Consider the following 22,670-nt stretch of genomic DNA (forward strand, 5'->3'; position numbering starts at 1 on the left):
GGTGAATGACACCGCCTCAAAATATACTCACCTGTACATTTTAACAACTGATGGTTGATTTTAATCTAGGGCAATGAGTAGAGCGCTAGATAATTTTACTGTATATGTGTAAGATATTAAATAATACCATGAGGAGATTTTTGCAGAGAAGGAATCACAACAACATGGGAGATATTATAGCACAAGATAGATATGCATTAGCAAAATATAGGGTATATCACTTATTTTGCAATTTAATTAAATCTGCAGGAACAGCTTTTTGGCTTCTTTTCCAAGCAAAGGAAGAAATGCTTAATATATTTGGGTATTATCTACTTCAACAAAACCTCTATTTTCAGATTTTCTTTTACAAGCAGAGGAACTAAAGTCTGAACAAGACACGGTAGAACTTTACGGACTGAAAAGTCCTCTCAAATATGTTAATGTTCCCGAAAGCTTTCCTTTCTCTCACTGATTGAAGTCCGTATTTTTACATCCAAGTCCACTCAGCATTTTACGCATGCAAAATTACCCATCAAAATTACTAATAGCTGTGCCTAGCCAAGGACAGCAGAATGGTTTTGGACCAAACACTTCCAATGTATAACAGACCATAATATAAGTGACATAGGTGCCTCTGTTAGTTTGAGAAACAAAAAATTTACCTTCCTATGTAATTTGTATGGCTGAAAGTGTCATATTTTTCTCTGTTCCTCACTGAATTACTATTCATTAGTTATTTGTGACAGAAATTAAAATCTAGAAACATACGCATCTTTTATTTTCCTTGCGTTTTTTTTTAAATAAATGTAAACAAGCTTAACCGATCCCAATTTTAAAAGATAACAAGTACGAAAGGAATAGATCACAAGAGGGTTAAGTCCAAATATATTTCATATTTTACCATAACTATTTGCCAAAATGTGTCATAATAATACATAGAAAACTTTAAATTAAATACATTATACATTCTCACCAGACCACATGAATTCACATACCCCTATATTAAATTAGGCTTTTTTTGATACTCCATTGTTAAGGTCTAATATAATGTCAAACTCCCATCAGCACTGTGAAACATGAAATTACATATAGCAATGTTCCTCAAATCCTGAAAAGAAACAGATTTGATGCTTTTAAAATTATGTACTTGGAACAGTATTTTAAATACAGATGTAAATACGAGTAACCCATTATTGTGATGGATTTCTCTATTTCCTACACTGTAAACAGGTAGCAATGCCTATTGCTATTATTGTCTTTAGAGAAGAGAAACAGGAATCATTAAAGATTTTCCTTTTTCTTTTGACAACAAGTAGTCATATAGGGGAAGGCACTTTGTGCCATATGGTCTGCGCTCTGTAGCAAACACTGTATTTTAATTAGATCATTTGCACTTGGAGACAACAAGCACAAAGCTACAGTAAATATTACCTGCATATTTTTCTTTAACAGATTCATCCATAGACCAAAAGCAGTGATCGTAAGCAAACACCTGTAGGAAAATAACCAGGAGAACACCTTATAAAAACTGTTGCCAAATCAAACACATTATCCAAATTTTGACAGCGCTGTATTATGGTGAGTAACATCACACTCCTTGGGGCCATTCTGAACATAATACACATTCCTACAGAATTACTTCATTTCTATCAGTTTGAAGCCTAAACACCACCTCTTCCTATATGCAAGCCTGTTCCTTGCTTTTATTTCTTCCTTTCTACTGTGTGAATCCTATTCCATGCACTCCAAAAGTTCTCCATGTGGCAACCGAATGGATGTCCAGGAGCTCTCCTTATCTTCCTTCAAACCCATCCTTGCAATTCATTTTTCACAAGACTTTCTGTTTTGCAAACTGACAGATGTCCCCTAGCTGCTTCTGCCTACCATCTCCCCATGTCTCTTGTCTGCATAAATTAAAGACATGCCTTAGGGTAGGAACCTCTTTCTGCACAAGAGGAATGTGTATTTATACACTGCTGACAAACAGAAGCAGTCATCACAAAGGTCTAATACTTGTAAAGAACAATATAGAGCAAATGAGTTTTATCATGAGAAGAGTAGCGCTATAATCTTTTTAAATAGAAAAGTTTCAATTTTGTGGTAAATCCATTTCAAAGTTCACAGGCACCTTTCACCATGAAAGCTAACCTCAAATAAGACAGTGCATATTTTGGGACAGATGTTTGCAAAAATAACTCCCCTGGGTATGTATTTGCAAAAAGAAAAAAAACCAAAATCGGGGTGATGTCTGACCTACATTCACACAGGCAAAATTTACTCTGTAAGATATAGGAAAAGGGAAGAGCAATGTGTTGCTCTTTGGCTGTTTATTTCTCCTCTAAGCTTAACGAAGGCTGCTCTTTCCCCTTTAGATGTTCTGCATTGCTATGTAGCTGACATTTGCATTATTTCAGATCATGTTGGCAGAGCAAGCGCACCACGTCAGCATCCCACACCCACCTTCTGAATCCTCATTCCATTATTTCTGAAAATTTCCTTTTATCTGTTAACACATTTTTATGTTCCATTTTAGTGAAGCAGCAATAAAGCAAATCTTCAAGTATTTAAACTAAAATAATGAGAAAAATGATGCGAGAGTTGAAAACCTATACTACCAACACATTCAAACTTACTACCTACATTTATGAAAATGCTTAATATAGCAAAGTCCTTGAAATTTAAATAATGTATTTTCAAAAATAGATTGCACTTGTTTTCCCCATACTACATTAATGTCCTAGCATCAACACATAAAAGTGGTTATTTTACATCCTCTAACTGAGGAAACAGCTTGTTTATTTAAAATTAAGGTCTTTGGTTCTTTGAATTTAATATACAAATGAACATATTATAACATCCCACGCCTTCAGAGCATTTAATAAAACATCATTAGCTATATGACCACATCAATAAAGCTGAATCCTAATATTGTAGGATAGAGACAGATATCTGCATACCAAATACAGAGGCACAGAATCATAAGCCATAACAACAAAATGAGTTTGCTGTAACACAGATACCAGAAAATGCTTTTAAAAGCCCCCAAATAACAAGTAGTCTTCCATTCAGTCTGTAATGCTGAGTATGTATGTTCTCATTTGTTCCTGTGACTCATTTTTTGGCACAGGCTGTACAGTGCTCTTCTGCAGCAAGGAGATGCTTCGAGTTTCTTACTCAACAGCTGATCAACTACAGAGCTGTTTTTTGAAATGCTTTTAATATTTGGATAACCCAAGACTGAATAAGTGATATAACAATTTTTCACACACTGATTTAACATGCAATAAAAGCCCTTACCTTTGGTTGGGTCCTACTGTTGCCCGGATCATCAGGAGCAGAAGGGATTTGGTATAGGGTTGGGGTATGAAAAAGAAAGACAAAAGAAAAACAAAGACTGTTAGTTGTAGTGATTTTAGCTTAATTACTCTATCAATTAATACCTCATCATTGGAACACTGTATTTTAAAAGTTTGTTTCTCTCCTCACATCTTCCCTTGCTTACAGATCCCAAGTAATTTTATAAACCAATGCTTATCTCTTTTCAAGAATAAGATTTGAGATGCTGCTCTGAATAAGTGGATTTTAAATTCAAAGCCACTGATTTTTCTCATGCAGCCACCATCTCTTCCCCATTCTCTCCCAGTTGTTTTTTTTCTCGTGACACCTCTCTCTCTCTCTCTCTCTCTCATTTTGTGGGTGTCACTGTCTCTTAAAAACAAAGTACCCAAGCAATGTAAAAATTTCCAAAACCACTTGATCAGCAACTTCAAGAGAGTTATTCAAGAGAAAATTTCAGAATCGAACCCTTGGACTTGCCCAACTCAGCTCTCTTTTTTTGTTTCCCTACAAGAATGAGCAGAGAATAGCAATTCCTTCAATCTGTTATGTGTGTAATTTGAAAGTTTGTTTGGGTTTTTTTGAGTTAGTGTGTTTCTTTTTTTTAAACAACAAAATTACTGGAGTGACCTTTAAAATAACAGCACAGCATCAGTCAATGCCCCGACAGCAGGTTATGCAGTCTTCCCACATACAGAGGACTGGAGAAATGCAGCAAACACACAAGAATGAAGAACCGATATTCTCCTTGTCCTGTACCTTCCAAATGAGATTAGGAAGCTCTTGACACCAGTAACAAGTAAAGTCTTGTGACAAGCATCACTGATTTCTTTTGAACAGAGCAGGAGAAAGACACAGGAGCCATACAAGATTACTCTCAGAGTTCTTGCTGCTCATATGGCTTGAGAAGCGAGTTTAAAAATAGTAATTTCTCAGCATTGTCTCTCAAAAATAATTATTTATTAAGCAAGTCCATCACGTCTTTTTACTTAGGCTTGGATGTAATATGCATATCTGTTTGACATAACAGGAACAAAGGTGACTTTGGAGTGCAGTCGGCATGACCTGCTACGCAGGATGATTATTTAAGTCAAGGCTACCCCATGACAGCCACGTCGCAGGGTCATTCAAGTAAGCAGTAACAACACGACCGCTTTTCCCCCTGCCATCTGGCTAAGTTTGAATAAAAGCTCTCCCAAGGACCTTAGCAGCATGCTTGGCGCAGATTCTCGACTGTCGCTGTTGCTGCTGGGTGGGTTGTAGATATGGAGGCTTATTGAGGGAATCTCCTTCACCAGGGTTTTGATCCAGACACAGGAGACACCAGAGAGCCTGTCTGGATTACTCCAAGAGAGACACAAGAGAATTTTGTTGGCTTTCTGTGCTCTGAAATGCTAGTGGAGCGTTTTGCTGAAGGACTTCACTGGAAACTGCTAAGTGGCTTTTAGGGGTGCTCCTGCTTACAAGGCAGGCTTATTCCTATTCCTGCAGGAAGATCATTCTTCTTGTAAAACAAAGAGAATAGCAAGCCTAGATTCGGAGTTTGAGTTTAGCACTCAGAGGTAACGCTGCTCTTAATTCAGCAAGCGGTTATGCTCATATGCCCCAGCCCAGTCCCAAGGCAGGATTATATTGTGACAATGCAGTTGATCTTTCCAGCCCTCGATACAGGACGTCTTATCGAGTATTTGGATTAAAGCAGCAATAAGGATATAATCTCAGAAGTACTGTCACATATACAATTTTAAGAGGATGGATTATGCTAGGCCATGTAAATCATCAAGCTTAGTTCAGACTAAAGGTCTTAAATTTTCTAAAGAGCTGCACAAACACACAAGCCCATGTCTCGCAGCCTCGCTTAATCCAAACATGAGCAAATGGAAGCCTTGTATCTAAGAAACCCAGCGTACAGCATTTAGGATACAGCACAGATACCTAGAGCTGTAGCTTGTTCTATGTACTTTGGACCAAGAGGAGAATAAATCGGACAAATGTTTCCCTAAGGAAAGCATTAAGGGTGCATACTGTATTACGCAGCATTGTGCTGTGCACGTTATGAACCCATTAATACTGCAGCTACGCGCTGCTATAGCTGGGCCCAGAAACCCATGAAAAGATTTTCAGCCTAATTCAAAATCCCATGGGAAATTAATAGATACGGGGATACGGCACCCACAGCAGCCTACATAGCTACAAGCACACACTGGAAGCACTGGTTGTTTAGAAGAGGCTCCATGCCCAAGTACGGTGCATTGCTACAGTCCATCTCAGAGGTGATAAAAGGTAAATACTAAGCAACAGCATCACCTCTAGAGCAGGGTAGTATCTTCTACAACAAAACACAGATGACAGCAACGTATGCAAAGAACATTTCCTGTGGTAAAGGCTGGATCCTAATGATGACAACTTGTAATCATAAAGAATTGTAAAGAATCACAAGTAGTTCTAAAGCAGAAAAGATCATGTACAGTTGTGTCACTTCCAAACTGCTCACACCGAAACCCGTGTCCAAACCTGTGTCTGCAAGGTAGAGGGTGAAACGGAGCACACAGCAAAATGATCACTGCAGGACTCTTAAAGCACCCATCCAGTGCCTATCCAGAAGTCTCCCCCAAGGATGCTGCCATTTCAGAGGTGCAGGCAGGACTTGCTATTGTTCCTCGGCTGACAGCCAATAATTCACATCTATCTCAAATGCAGCAGAAACTTCCAGGACAGGAAGGGAAAACTTATCTTTTAGCTACTGAAGGATGTCACTAAGATGTTTTCAGCTACATGTTTTCACTTGAATCCAGACTGACAGGACTTTCTTTCGCCAACTCCCCTCTTCTATCTTTTTTCAACTCCATGTCAAAAAGAAGTAGGGGGAATCTAACGTATCTAGGGTTTCTAAAATTAAAAAAGGAGAAAGAGAATACTCTAAAACAACTGCCTATATTTATTACTATTTTATTTGTTGCAGCCAAGTGAATATATATGCTGTTTCAAGAGTGAAGGAAGACATGTATCCCTGAGTAATCATTTCTTTTTAAGCTAGCTCTTACACAGTATAAGCTTCTTGACCAGGACACATTTGCTTTCATTTAAAAATGCTAGTGGTTTCACAGATCTTACGCACAATTTAAACATGGGATAAAACCAGAGCAATTCGCAACTGAAACCATCAGTATATGTCCAACACCACTATTGCTTCTGTTGTTTTTACAAAAAAAGAACAGAATCTCCAATAATGAAATGATATATTCAAACAGAATAAACTACTCTGTTCAGCCATAGCTATTAGTGCTATTTTAGCAATATCTCAGATCAGTTTTTATTCTGGCTTTCCAGGTTCAAAAGGAGAGGGAAGTTATAGTGTGACCTTAAGTATATTTGAGGATTTTGCAAATCTTGTGGGGAGAACACCACAGCAAATGAGTAGGGGTGCAACATTACCAGGAAGAGGTGAGGATAGCTCAGACCTTATCTATGCTGTTTGGCAAACCCAACAGTGCAGAGATAGCAGCCAGCTGGCAAATCAGCACATGCTCTAAATCAGTCACAGCACATCCTGCTTCTTCCCTAAATCAGAAATGGGCAGATGGGGCAAATGGGAGGAGAAAGGTGGGAGGCGGCAAGTCAGAAAGCAGGGAAAAGAGATATAGAGGCTGTAGGACATGATCTGACAAGCCAGGCGTTTTTTTTTTTTCCTGGGTATTTTTTTGTGGGTTTTGTTTTGTTTTTTTTGGTTTTGGTTTGGTTTTTTTTTAAAAAGAACATTTCCTATGCCAGCAGTGACCGCAACAACATCCAAACTATAAATTTGGCTGCCACTCCTCAGTGGCACAAGGCTATGCTGAATTTGGGGAATTGAAACATAACATTTTACCATTTTCAGAAGCTTCTGGAAAAGCAAAATATAGTAAGAATTTGCAGGTTAAAAGAGAAAAGAGGAGAGGGAACAATTACAACAGTAACTATTAATTAGGGAAGTCCCAGCAAATCTCCAGAAACTCTTACTGCTTTCCACTTTCAGTCTTCCATAACCATTGCAAAAACAAGCATATCAGATTCCAATGTAATTAGTGCTATTTTATGCCCTTCAGCAGGAACTGCTCAGCATAAACTCTCAGAAGTAGCTAAAAATGCAACTAGAAAAACATACTGATAGGGAAAAACTACTTGGGGCTTAACAGCAGAAAGGTGTCAGTGTCTCCCAGCTATCACTCTGTAAGACCACATCTCCATGCTCCTGGCTGAATTAGTTTGCCTTAAATCAATTTGTATTCACACACATTTTATTAATAGTAAAGTTGGCATCATGTGTCACAGTAATTTATCCTTTGGATGCAGGAACAACTGCACTTTGTAGCAAGTTTATTCTTTTTAGAGTTTGCACAGATACAGACCACACCACTGTGTTTCTGATACTTCTTAAATCGAGTATCAGGTGAACTGTTCACACCTCATGTTCAAAGACCTTGTTTTAACACTCACAACCATGATGCCCCCTTCACACTTCCAAGCAAATCTGGAAGAGAAATGCTATGTTGTAACTACACCTTCACTCTCGCTCAGTGCACGTGGGAATAACACAACAGGATAAGCAGCCCCAGACCTGACCGCGGTATCTAGTCAAAGGAAAGAAACTGTAATATAGCACTTAAAGGACAAATGTCCAATGACCTCCAGAGGTCCCTTCCAACCTCAGCCATTCTGTGATTTTATTAATAATTTGTTGCAGATAAAAAGCAGTACAATAACTATGCTGGGTTCTGACACAAATGCACAACTACATCATATTTCAGCTATTCCCTGGAACCAAATAACTAACGCTACACTGGGCAGAATTAGTTGTTCCTACAGATCTTTCTTTCCTTCCTTTCCCTGGTTAACTATGCCCCAAATAGCAACCATATGAAAAACCTTGAACTATAATGCTCAGTTCCTTTTGTGGCTTCTGTATAGTGTTTTCCTTTGCTTCTTCTCACTCACTCACCTGCCGTGAGCTTCCCCACTCAAACACAGCAGGGTAAGGATGCTTGGGAACACCTCAGACAAATCAAATATCACACTCACAGAACCTTAGTGCAGACCTTTACTAAGCAAATGTAGGCTTTGTTTGAAGAGCGATGGGTTAAAAGGTAACGGCTTTCATGGACTGAAGGGTTTTTCAAGAAAACTCATCTTTCAAACAAGACTTTTGAGTTTGACCCCTAGCTATATCTTGGGTGGTAAATACTGGGCATAGATGGAGCAGAATACCAAAAGGACCTGCGCATCACTCACGCTGTCTTGGCAGTAGATACCTGCCTGTAACAGGAGGCAGGATTTAACAAACCACTACGTTACAGTCTTTTGTTTTTGAATAAAGGGACTTACGATTTGCAAGTTTACCTTCCACCATGAAGAAGCAAAGATATCCTCCCTGTACCACAGGAGCTTACCTAGAAGCTGGTAAGTGGTCTAGGAATTACTGAAGAGCTCTAGCACCAGCAAGTCTCAAGTCAGACAACGTCAGGCACACCAGATAAAGATGCAGGCACAAAAAAATATCAGGAAGATCGTGCATTTATTTGAGGTTTGGGAGCCCAGCTATCTTTCTGAAGCAGATCCTTTAATTTGTAGTATTTTTTTTTCTATATGAATAAAGGATTCAGAATAAGGTTTTTTGAAAAGCCAGCAGTTAGTTAGAAAAGACACTGCAATGTTCAGAGTTTTACTGTTTAAATTTCAGCTGCAGAATTTCTTTCCTGGCATAAAATAAAGCCAGTCAATGGTGAAATAAAATTTAGACAATAAATTTAATTATTTTATTAGCATAGACATAATTGAAAGACAGCAGTATGACAACTGATAAGAAATAGTAGAATTAATTGAGAAGCTGTTTCCTCTCCGCGTATCAGACAAATACAACTTGTATACCTAGCAGCAGCAAAATGTGTTGCAATGAGAGGAAATGTCAACTAAATCAAGTTTGATCACTTCAGGCTTCTTTATCCTACGATCCTCAGAAATCCATTTTCCCAGAATATTTCAGAAGGTAAAAGTGCTTAAGGTTGTTGGTTTTAAGAGTTTATAAATATTCTTTCCCCATTTTTACATGTAGACCAAGTGGTATCAAAATGCTGAATCCCACTAGAGTCCAACTTCCGGATGACATCCTCCAATTAATACTATTCTTACGGAGTCTCAATTTTATCTCCATAGCAATACTGAGCTCTTTGGGTGAAAACCACACTGCCCTATTTGAGCAAAAGATTTTCTGTGAACAGAAACAGTCTCTTTAAATACAAAACCCCCAAATACATCAGAAAAAATGTGGAAGAGCATACACAGTTCGAAGCCTAAACTTGTGTAGCTAAAAGGAACAAAAGTAATCACTGTTACTTGGAAAATTCCTTCAGTGCTCCAAGGCATTCCAGGCATAGTTGGCGGTTACTTAGTTTCTACAGACAAAACTAATTTTTGCCAACTCACTCGGGGGGAGGGAGGGAAGCCCCCCAAACCAAGAACTCAGGCTGAACAGCAGTTTTGTGGGTTTGGGGTGTTTTCTACTTAGAGCTAAATTTTCTGTATTGTTAGTACAATAATCTGCTTAGTCCTGACCACATTCAAGTGGTGCATGTATCCCATAAAGCTTGTGTTATGACAAGGGGATTACAACTTTATCCTTTTGTTTGTAAACACTTAGATGTTGGGATACTATTGTGCTCTAGAGAATGTTTGGTGAACAGCCAGTACCCAAACTTTCAATTACTATTGTGAATTTCAATATTTTTTAACAGAGTCTGATGTAGCTACCTTTTTATAACCACGGGAGGGAGGAAAAAAAAGCCCTCTTATGATCTGGCAGCCTATTAACTCCACCAATAGATCTCCAGATAGAAACACGATGGTCCTAGCCTTGGGATTTGGCAGAAAACCTGTTCTGCCTCTGGGACGACTGCACAATTTGCTTTAGTCAAACGTGCTCTCCAGCCAGCCCAGGAGCTGCGGGATGAGCTCCCGAAGAGGCAGAGAGAGCAGCCTCTGTGCATCTGCATCTGCGTATAGGTGTACAGAAACACATATGATAACCTCGTTCTAGAGCATCAGCTAATGCAGGCATCTATACGCACAGCGTTCCCATCCAGGATAACTTTTAGCTTATGGCAAGGGGCTAAAAAGCCAAGTCACTGTTATACAGGATTAATCCTAGAATGATCTACTGTACACTAAGGAAAGCAAAGGGTTTACACTACAAGCGAGCATTAAAATGCCCGCACAAGCCATAGGGCATATAGGATAAATATAAAGTTAGAGAACTTGAAAAAGAGAGCCATGTTGCAGGCTACCAAATCATTGGAAAGCATTTTGGAGGAAAATCTCTACACCTGGTAGCATAGCTAGTGGGATAATTATGTAGAAAATCCTTCCTGATGTGGACCTAATTACATGTTGTGAAGATACTTTCAATAACTCATTTTATAGAAGGGGGAAAACAGTCTGTGTTTTCACAAGGCATCTTGTTCTGTGGCACAACAGAGTCTGTACAAACAGTGGTTGTATGAGAATAATCGTGCCATTAGAATTACTTCATCATACTTATAGTCAGGGGAAAAAAAAACAAAACACCCCAAACCCTCAACAATACGACTGTATGAAGAGTAAAACAAGCTCAACAGGTCAGAGTCTGACATCTTACTTGGAATTCTTCAGGATTATCATCAGAGCTACCCTAAATGTCACAGCACCAAATAGCTGATTCTGTGGTTCCCTTCTGCAAAAAAACTCAGAAAACCCTTTTAGCTGTGATATTAGAATCTAATAGCTTTTTTTTTTCTTCTTACTAAACTACTGCCTGAAAACATACACGTGCAGAACTTTTCACTCAGAAGTGAGGGTTGGTTTTTGGGGGGATTTGGTTTTAAAAAGCTGCTTACTTTCCAATTACATGAGTTTCAGCCTGCCCCCTTTACTTTCCCCAAGCCACAAGGTCCTTATTTCCAAGAGGATCCAAGACTCCCAGTTCAAGGTTTTGTTCACATTGCTAGCCCTAATTCCTGTCAATACACAGAATTAATCTGCAATTAATGCAGAAACTGTGTTATAAAGCCCCAATTTCAGAACAGCTACCATTCTGAATTTTTTTTAGATTTTTTTTGTGAGCAAGTTGACAATTCATCATGCAACACACAGTGCAACTTGTCTAATGCAAAGGTAAGCTGCAGAGAAAGAACTGCGTTTAGACCTCCTTTAACTCCAGCTTCCTCATCGTAAGATTTTAAAATGCCTATTTTGAAAACGTAGGTTTTTCTTACATTTTTTTCTTGGATAGCAGGTAGGATTTGGAAGAGTTCAAGACAACAACCATGAATGATGAAATTCTTTATCAGCAACTTTCTTCAACACTTTGAGATTAAATATACCAAGTACATTCACAAAACAATAGGAAAATTATTTCAAACAAAGAGACTTTTCACCATAGATTTAATACAGATTTTTTTTTCTTTGTGAGGCCTTTCCAACATCAAATAGCCATGCCCTACTTCTACAGCCTTCTGCCTAGAAAAGTGGCTTTGAATTCTGCGTGTGCATTTATGGCAGAACTACCAGGGCAGAGGACCTGTCTCCTGGAGGGGGGGGTGGAATCTTTCAAACCAACTTTTTCTGTATCTGTTTTCAGTCTAGAGCAATATTTTTGAAAGATTTGTCTCACCCTTCTCACCTCAAAATGATCTCAAGGCTTACTGCAATTCCTTTTGCCAGATGGCTTTTCTTACACACTCAGCAAAAGGGTAAAAGTTGGGAACAAACCAAACCGATGCCAGTACCTCCTCCACCGATAGAAACTGCACCAGACAACCTCCTCCCCAGGCTCCCTCCCTGCTCACTTCCCCTGTGCAGGATCTGAAAGCTGTCAACACTCCCTCACTTCGGAAAGAAAAACATGCTGACATCCACAGAAAGTTCTACGGGGAGTCTACTGGCAGCTAGAAGTTGAAAATAAAGGTGGGAGAAGGGGGTGGCAGGAGAGAGATGTCCTGTATGAGCACCTAGGAATGAGAACAAAATTTTTTTAATCCATGAAAGGGTATTTTAAAAACTTTCAGTTCCACCCAGCCCGGTAATTCCTTCTTTTGTAGATCAGCCAGCTGTATCATCCAATTCATAAACTCATTAGAGGCTCTACCTTAAACCAGTTTGAGTTTGTCTGTCTTCCTTGAAAACACAAATACATCATCCAGAATAATTTTGGAAGACAGTTGATTTTTTTTCCACAGACTCAGTTGTATTTACACACACGTACCTATACACAAACGTGTGCATCCAATAACCTTTGACAAAAAAAAGTATCTACTTCAGTACCTCTCCACTTCAAACAAGGAAGAGAAAAAGAGAATGGTCCGTGATAAAGAGCAAAAGCCATTTGCAGGAGTATGAAAGGATCTGCAGCCATGGAGGCTCCAAGCCACCCGCGTAGCCCACAAACTCTTCACCCTCACATTAAGAAGGCAATCACTGCAAGTTACAGAAATTACTGTAAGGACTCTTCAACACAGGGAAACAAATGATTCATTGAGAGCATTCAGAAAATTTTGGTAATGTTTTTTATTTCTTTTAAATACGCACTAACTCCCTCTAAACACAATGTGTAGAAGAGGTGCCTCTCCTATGCTTAAGTGTCTCTGAGCACTTGCTAATTCCGTATCTACTTTCTTTCCACTGAATTACTTAGGCCATGAAGAAGCTCTACAGTATAACTCCTGCTACTATACATTTTCTGCTGTAAAGACCCACATACCCAAAGAACTTAAAGTCATTTATCTCATGATTGTCCATGCAATTTATGTTAGATAATCGCAAAGACTGCAACTCAGGAGACACCTTCCAGCTTGGTAGTCTAAATAATAATTCAAACTACCTCCTTCAACTTGTTTTTTGGTTCCACAAATCTGCCTTGTCCTCAAGTGAAGAGTAACATCCTCCTCTCTTTGGAAAGGGTGATGCCTGTTTGAGGAGATGCATGGACTCAGTTCTCTGACTTCTTTAGCAAGTCCACCAGCCAGTAAGCAAGTAGGTAATGTTTGAAACAGCTGCAGTTCAAAAGAGAACATTGATTTCTTTACAAAATGTGGCCACAGCAATCTTAATGCTATGGTTTATATACGTGCCGTGTATTTACAAGGTTGGGAATTTCATTTGGTATAATGTCCAGTTACTTTGTGAATCTCAGTGCAATTTCAGCATCATTGGGTCTTCAGCTGTTGAAGATGGCAGTTCTGGGCACATGCACAGTGCAGAACTTTATACCTCAGAGTCATTCTTGGTACCTCCAGAACCAGGCAGCTAAGTCTATTCACAGCCTGTTTTGGATCCAACTCCAAATTAGGGACTCAAGCAGTGTTTAAAACTACACACACATACACTGGAAACCACAAATGATGTTGATCTAATTGTGTATGGGGAGGAGGGAGAAGATAAGAGCTGTAGGCAAGAAGGGTTGGTCATTAGCATAAGTTATTTGTCTTGCCTCCATGATTCAGTAACTGCCTGAATCTCTTTACTTCAACACATACACGTTTCACGATCACAGTGATAAGCCAGAGGTTGTTGCACAGTATCTATGTGCTCTCAGCTCAAACCTCCCATCGACAACCAAGGAGCCTGCAAGGTAAAAGAACAGCACAATGCATCTGGACCACTCTAGTAAACAAGGAATCTGCGAACGGCAGCTTGTCAAGACACTGGCATCTCAAAAAGAGCACTTCAGAAAAACTCTTGACATATATTAGAAGCCTCAAACATTCAGCTATAGTAAAATTAGTGTTTGATATCTCTCAACAAAGAAAAATGTGTCATACTGCCTTTCACTCTTCCCAAGAGCACAGATTACACACCTTCCCTCCCCCGACCAACTCTTTCAATACTGTCTATATTCCTCCAACCCATTTTAGCGAACTCGACTGATAACGTGAAGAAAGCAGGCAGCAATCAATACCCCTGTCACCACCCCTAAAGGTATTTAAAAGACGTGTAGATGTGATGCTCAGGGACATGGTTTAGTGGTGGACTTGGCAGTGCTAGGTTAACGGTTGGACTCGATGATCTTAAACGACTTTTCCAACCTAAATGATTCTATGATTCTAATATCCACTTTGATGTTTCCCACATGCTGAATGTCAACAGAAATTTGAAGCATTTTGGCATACGCTGATACATTACTTTTTCTTCACAAAAATTTTAAGCCTTTTTACCCAGCACTCTATGCAAGCCCACTCAAACAGTCCAGCAGCTGCAAGATTACAGCTCTGCCATGAATGATGTTAAGAAGGGATTGCTTTCCTCACCTACCCATATCACCACTATAGAAAGCGGGAGTTACTTTCTGTTGTCATTTTTCCAAACCATAAGGAGCTCTCAGGACTGAAATCTTACTACTAGAGTATCTGGCATGAGGAAATAAAGAAAATCTTTGTCCCAAAGAAACTAAGACTAGAAAGAACCATTAAGACAAGCAGCCTAGTTCCCTCCATAGCCCTTCTGACTATTGCTTTTCAAAGTAACACTTTTGCACCAAGCTGCTCTTCTGCCTGACCTAGAAAAGAAATCCTTATCCTCAGTGTACCATTCAAATCAGCTGTTCTTTTCCCAGCACGAGGATGGGAAATAAGCTATAATTGACCTGTTTGCTGAGAAGCAAAGGGAAAATACAGCATATTATGAAAATTACAGGCAAGCCTTCACCATGACAGCTCAGCTCCCATGTCCTGTATATACCCTACTAATGGCTCCAGACTGCTGAAAAAATGTCGTAGTGCTCTAGGCAGAATTAAATATTTGCTTAAACCTAGAATTGCATGAAAGTGTATAGATCTGCATCAAGAACTTGTTCTGAAGACAAACAAAAAAAACATCTTTGGAGTGAAGAGAAAAGACAGATCCCAGGCTTGCGGGCACACAATGCGTACAATAAAGCCAAGGTGCAGCTGAATGTACAGCTACAAGGTACAAGGCTGAAGGTGCAGTAGGCCTTAGCTACAGGACTAAAACTTTGCTTGCGTATTCAGCATTACCACTTCTTTCCCTCTGCAAAATATCAATTTATTCAGTATTTGGGGGTAAAAGCCTGACTATTTCTTCCTAAATAAGTGCTACTGGTGCACTGTAGCATTTGTCTGTGCCCTTAAATTTCCTAAATTCATCTTTTGTCCACATGATGAGATTACACATCTGCTTTGTCTATTCTTCTCCCTCCCACCTCAGCAAATCACTGTGGTCATTTTTAAGTGTAGGAAATATTTTGTGAACTATTCTTGAGTCAACACACCACATAACTATTTCAAAGCACTGCAGTTCTTTCATGCCCACTGTGTTCCAACTGAAAGCTCTCATTTGGAGAATCAGATAATCCTAAAGTATTTAATTGGGAAGGTCATTTTGAATAAGCTTTTATTCCCTACTGCTTGTTCCAATGATCTTTATTTATTCTTGTGTACAAAAAATTCTTTCATTAAACACTTGTACCAACACCCATCACCTCCAAAAACAAATCTGGCAGTTGCTTAAGGGCTCGTACATTAGTGTTGGTAATTTATTCATGCTGGAAAAAAAATAAGAATCAGTAACAGGCATTAGCAGATAAGTATGACTAGTGGTACCAACTGCAGAAGCTACAATGTAGACAGTGTGAAAGCATCTGGCCCCAAATTAATTCAGAAGATAGCTAGCTGGAAAAGGCATTGTAACGGGGATTGGTAAAGCTATACACAATTCTTGGCTGACAAAACATTCTTCCAGAGACTATGGCCTGCAGCACTGTAAGAAGCAATCAAGGATTAAGTTATCATTTCACAGCTCTGGCAAGAGAATTCAGATATTTAGCAAGGTGAAACACGCACCATACACCATCGGTTATCCCTTTTATCCAAATAAATTGTGTCAGACTAAATCCTGCCATGTACTTTCCTGCCAACCAATCTCCTGGGCTCTGGACTCTGGCCAACGACTCACTCTTGCCAACTCTCATGCTGTCCCACGGCAGGGCAAAGAAGTGTTTGCAAGGAGGATACAATTCCCACCCTACGGCAGACTGATGGGAGACTGTTCCTAATACTCTTTTTAAGCATCTAAAAAGCGCAAACATGAGTCCTTCAATCTATCACCACCTTATATCACACATATTAAGCAATGCCTGAATAAGGGATGCAGGGCTTTTAGACACATGACTAGAAGTTACACCCTGCAGGTTCTCAGCAGATTTCACTAAGTCTTTCAAAGGGAATTCAGGTAAATCCAGCAGCTCTGGCAGCAAACCTTTCCCCAGCAGCTTTGAAGCACCTACAGGCCAAGGTCAGAAGCACTGCTGAATGCGCAGCAGCTGCCAACCAGATTTCCTCCTTCCTCACTCTTATCACTAATTACTTCTAAGAGCTTCCCACAAGCAACGCCATCTATTCGCTTCCTGCACTGCTCTTAAACACAGAGCTGTTTATCTCCCCAGCGCCTTTTCTTTTGAAATCCCTTTCAACACCTCTCCCTCCAAAAAAACCAACCAAAAGGCAACCACAAAAGCAGCCTTAAACCCTTTCACAACGCTGTTTCTGGAGCGAAAGCTGTTTATGATTGTAGATATTAAAAAAAAGTCCTTTTCATGACATTGTACGTGTGCTGTGTCACATGCAGTTCAGGCCAATTAAAAATTCATTGTATGTTCAAGTGTCCTGAGCTGCGAGAATGCAGCTATCTGGCTATTTAAGTACCTATCCCCTCACTTACACAATACAAAGGACCTCAAAATAGGGAAAATAGCACACACAACCGGGAACTAGAGAGCTGGCTAACAAGAAATGCTGCACTAGGGGCTGTGTATGAACGAGTCTATACGTAGCCACCATGAATAAATGTATAACAACTGCAGGACAGATCCTATGTTAGTTGTGAACTCAAAGCTCAGAACCTTTTTCTGGACTAAAGCATCTACGATGTCCATCTGGATGATGATAACAGTTGTTTAGCTTTTCTGTGAACTTAACCATAATAAACCGGCTTTTTAGAAAGTCCTAGTGAACAGAGCACTTGATCACCCAGAAACTGAGAACTGTGTGCTGGTTCCTGCTGCCAGGAACGATTAATACAAAATGCATACTCAGGCATTGCAGAAAATGTAGAAATAGCTCCATTCTTATCACTGACCATGTGCTATAGCCCTGTAAAATATTAATTTGTTAGAGCCGTGCCAGTGCTCTCGAAGAATTTGCTCTCAGAATACCTTGTGGCCTGGTGGTACAGAGGTGGCTTCCACCTTCATAAAACTTTTAGAGCAAAAGTTTCTGTAAGTGTCACCAGTCATTTCTGCCATAAAGCATTGTAATTAAAGAGGAAAACTGCACTAATAACCCCAAAAAGCAATCACATGTCCTTGTTGTAGTCTGATGAAATGTCTTACTCATACTTCTAAATTCTTCACCTAAATATGCAACTTTAAAAAAAAAAAAATCTGCCATCACTAAAAGACCACAGTTATAAGCAAATGCTGTGTAATTTCTTTAGTAAGCAAATGCAGACATAGCCTACGTTCGATGTGGGTTCTGTTACATTTTGGGCACAATACTCTGCAAAAAGTTGAACTCTGGAAGTGTAAAAACCTAAAACAAGATAAAGTCAACTCCAACCTAAAATTTGAACTTATGTTTATCTCCTCACACTGTTCTTTTGTTCCACAGTAGCCACCAGCACCAGATACTTGCTAGCAGATGGCAGCTGGTTTCACTTAAACTTCTCTTTTCCTTTTCCAACTATCTATTTGGGAGACAAAGTGTGGTACATGCCACGTGGAAAAGTGTTTAATATTTTGTGGTTTCAGTGATTATTTCCGTGATAGTATGATAGTTCACATCCACAATTAAGAAGCCATTCATTTTCCTAAAAAAAACCCCAAACAACCAAACCAAAACACCCCCCCCCCACACACACACACACAAAGGTGGTATCAAATAAACTTGTCAGCTCCTGATGCCAAGTTTGCATTGCAAAGAAGCTATCTGAAGTCTGAAAATGTAGGCTACACAGCTAGTTGCTGGTATTCATAAACAGTAATGAGATATAAGGCTTTCATGTGTACTGAAAGGAGCCAAATGATGGTTTCTGCTGAATTCTAACTTTGAACTTCCAGATTGTCTGCTGGTTGTCTCTTCCAACCGAAACATCTTGCTTTTAGATGCAACTTGTTGCCTGCTTGCCTGCAATTCATATGGGACAGCATATGCAAAAGCACTTTATATGACACAATCATGATTTAGCACTGTACACAGCAGTGCCCCTACAAACAATAATAAAAGCAGATGTTTCTACATGTATCTCAAGAACACCTTTTAATTATTTTAAATATACACATTACCAAGAAAAGCATTATTTTTGCTAATGCTAAACAAAATTTAGAGGTTAGAAATGTGCTGAACAATACGTGCAGTTAATCCTGAATTACAAAAAGCAGTTATGAATATCTATGTTGAGAAATAGGAATATATTGGAATTTTAACAGATGAACAGGACTGACTTACTCTCAAACAGTTTGAAGCAACTGCCCTCATAATCACCCATACTTTATTTCTCTAAATCCAAAAGACATCAGACCATTTTGAGAAGATGAAAGCCAATACTAAATTTTCCATTAGTTTAAGACTCTACATCTAATAGTTAATACACACCACTTCATATGGGATGAAAAACCAAGAATCATTAATCAAATGTACTCTTCTTCTAAAAATGTCACTGCTGGATTCCCTGGTTACTGCATCATCCACTCAAAGTCACAAAGCAGCTTCGCAGTCACACTGAAAAAAACCAACAGTTCAACCGGGAACATAACTCAAGATGGAATCTGAAAGTCAGCTGTTCTTCCCGTTTGCATCATTACCATATAAAATGTTTTGTAATAAGAAACAATCAGGTTGTAACCAAAAAGATTACATTCCTTCCTAGTGAAGTAGGGGGATGACATTCAAGCTTCAACACTACATGATGCAAGCAGAGAAACTCAAATGGGCAGCAGCTGCAATTCTTTACAGTTAGACCATGTACATCAGTTAAACTCAACTGTCTTCATTTCCATGTAGACATTTTCCTGTCAGTTCAGATGTATCAACTCAGTTGCATGTTACTTCCTTACAAAACAAACCCCCCCACACGTACATGTTGCTTAAGAAAACATTATCTTTAATGTCTAACCTCTGTTTTGGTGGGGGTTAGGAGTGGGAACAGGAAGGTGGAAAAAAAAAACTTATTGCATGAAAATGTAATAGTAGTCCTGTTAAAAACAAAGCACGGTGTATTTGTGGATTAGCTGTTCCACAGAGCTCACACTTTGCCCACCACTATAAACCATCACATACTCATAAAAGCAATAACTGGGGGAGGATCCCCACACTGATTAGTTTGCAGACAAAGAAATTTGCTGTACACCACCAGCTAGCATATATTTAAAAAGACAAACTGAAAATATGCAGCACAAGGGAAAAGACAGACATGTAGCTAATATTTCCTAACTGAACAGGGCAGGGGAGGCGCGGGGGGGAGAATCAACAGCCAAAATTATCCCTGAGAGTTACCACATTGTCTATTTCATCCAGAGCACAGGGCTGAGATGAGGGAGACATGTAGACACCATGGTAAAAATCACTTTAAACAGTCCTGCACATACTTTCCTTTTTCAGATTCCCTACTCTTGCTGGGTAGTATCACACAAGCCATGGTGGCAATGGTTGGAGCCATAGTGAGAAAGAAGTAAAGTTATTTAGCTGTTATACCATCTATAAACGCTTTTCAATCTTTCCCCCCCCACTTAATAGAACCGTAACAATTTTCTAAAGGACCTGTGAGCCCTGAAGGAACAAATTTACATTTACAGACAGTAGACTTTCTTCCTTCTGCAGACCCTTCAGTGACAGTGCATGACACCCATGCCCACCTCCCACGGTCAGTCCTAAAAATACAGGTTGAAACCAACTCCTTTGGATGTGCTAGGCTATCCTCCTCCCTCCTCCTGCCAACAGGAAACAAGAAAGAAGAAGTTGTTAGTTTGCAGGCAGGTTGGGAGATTATCCAGGGTCAGCTGCTCTAGGATGAAGCCTGTGTTGCAAAAGAAACAATTTAACAGTTGATTTTCCCAAACCACAGCCCTGAAAGTGGTGGGTAAAAGAAGTCTCTCTCCCTCAGCATTTTTTTGCAAAGGGAAAAGACCCAGTAGCTTTGATAAAAACCACTTAACACATGTGAAATTAATATCAGACTTTCAGATAAAAGCCTGTGGACATCACAAGAACTAAATATCTAAATATAACAGTTGACAAAATACATAAGAGGAAAGCGAAGCAAAGGGATATTCATATAAAGATCAGATCACATGTTCCAGCTGAGTGAGTTCCTCAAAAATCAGGCTTCAGCATACTGGCTTGTCCTCAGCTGCTACTATGAGTTCTTTCTGAACACAGGCTTGATTTTAACATACAAGCTGATTTATCCAATTTTGGTGTTATTCAACTGGTTATGGTGTTTTGTTTTGTTTTTTGAAGCACCTTTAACTATGAACATCAAATTCTCAGCCATGTAAACATAATTATTTTTCTTCACAGAAAACTAGTCTTATGACAGTTGTGCACTCATTTAGCAGAGCACATGTAAGACAATGGCATTCATAAGCAGCTATACCCTAAAAACAGTTATCCATTTCTCTGCTGCATTCAGTTTTCTGTAATATTAGATGTATGTTTGCCATACGGAGTAGAATGAGAGGTGATGCATTTCTAGAACCATTGCAGCTGGCCCATTGTATAAAATGAACTTTAGAGATTGGTAAGTTATTTGACAGCATGTAAAAGAGACAAACGCCAAGAAATAATAAGCTCATACGGCTTCCACACCACACATTTGCACCATTCTGCCCATTCTGTCTGCCCCTAAATGTCATGAAAATAAACATATGCAAAAAAAAATCCTAAAATGAAAGTATTCAGATATATACAGCAGAATGATGACAGCTTTTAGGTAAGCTGATTTTGTACCTTCATCAACTTGACAGTATTCCTTTAACCTCCTTACTGTTCTGCAGCCAGTATAACAAAATAGACAAGATGTCTAATTACCATAATTTGGCCACTCCAGCTTATAAAATCCCTAAGTGCTCATTCATGCAGCTGATTGAATGAGTCTGTCCAAGCATAACCACAAACACAGAAAAGATGCTGGGTATTGAATTTGGTCATTTGATGCTACAAAAACAGGACACAGCGATAAAATTCCTCTCTACAGGTATTGCAGTAACAGTTATTACCATGTTAGAATTGTCCATGCTCTTGGAATATGTCATCCATGATTTCATAACTAGCACCCATAAAAATAAATTCATACAGAAATTTAAGATGAAGAAAGGATGTTTAAAGATGGAGCGTCACTGCTAAGTCATCACACCCAATTTCTTTTGCTTAAGTAGCAATCAATACCAGCTCCATACCATGCTTCACTTAACAGCAGCCCAAAGTGGAGTTTGCTGTCCTAATATGCAGGATTTGCACTACCGACATGAGTTATTGCTGCTAAAACACATATAGAATGAGCAGAGGGTATTTATCCTCGCTGGTAACCTGTGCTGGCTCTAGTTATTGCAGTGTTGGATTGAGGGGGGGGACAGAAATGCACTGCTGCTATTGTGCTGGTTACAGTGACCAGGAAATCAGTCTCCAGCGAATATAGCACTTTTATATATAAAGTGGTACAATTATAAATCAAAGGGGCGGAGGGCGAGCATCTGTACAGTTCTCAACCTCCACCCCCAACATATAATCCATAAATTAGTGTTTATGCAACACTGGAGCAGCACGTAGGAATGCAGCTTCACCTTCTCAGCTGATATGACTGTCCAGGCACGTAGTGCCATACGGTTTTGTGTACAACTGTGATACCAAAAGGAGACAGGCTTTTGAAACTCTCAAGAGTCAGAGCTGGAAAGAATTCAGACGGACACTTGGCTCACACAGATGAGCTGCAAAACACAGATTGTGTTTGGCTGTATGTTTAAACCAAGTACCTGAAGAGACCCTCCCTTGCTTGTATCTCCCTCCTTACACCTCCACTTTTATCCCTTGAACTTTGATTTTCCCATCAGCAATTTAATGACTGAATGGTCCCAGAGGAAGAGTTGGGTTGTGCGATTCCAAACATGCAAGTTTCCATTTATTGTTCCACAGAATGAGAGGAAAATCTAGCCTCTCCAAGTACAACACAGAGTTTCAAACATTACATTTGCCTTCCAGAGTTGAAAGGGAAAGAAATCTGGTTAAAACATGACTTGCAAAAAGAAAGGAAGAGAAAATATGTTACAGGCATAAAGCTGC

General features: G+C 39.3%; 1 protein-coding gene across 4 annotated transcripts in view; it reads right to left on the reverse strand.

Annotated features, from left to right (window-relative positions):
- KIF13B (kinesin family member 13B) overlaps positions 1 to 22,670 on the reverse strand; it is a 129,671-nt gene that overhangs the window by 74,792 nt on the left and 32,209 nt on the right. For 2 of the 4 annotated variants that reach the window (XM_069805532.1, XM_069805530.1), the window contains exons 3-4: positions 3,280 to 3,292; positions 1,414 to 1,474 (exon numbers count right to left, since the gene is read on the reverse strand). In XM_069805532.1, the coding sequence (XP_069661633.1) occupies positions 1,414 to 1,474; positions 3,280 to 3,292 (74 nt within the window). Of the gene's footprint in view, positions 1 to 1,413; positions 1,475 to 3,279; positions 3,296 to 22,670 lie in introns of all 4 variants that reach the window. The other 2 variants (XM_069805531.1, XM_069805529.1) reach the window with 1 other exon arrangement.

Source organism: Haliaeetus albicilla, chromosome 18 (genome assembly GCF_947461875.1).
Source record: "Haliaeetus albicilla chromosome 18, bHalAlb1.1, whole genome shotgun sequence".
In the NCBI taxonomy this organism is placed as follows: Eukaryota; Metazoa; Chordata; class Aves; order Accipitriformes; family Accipitridae; genus Haliaeetus; species Haliaeetus albicilla.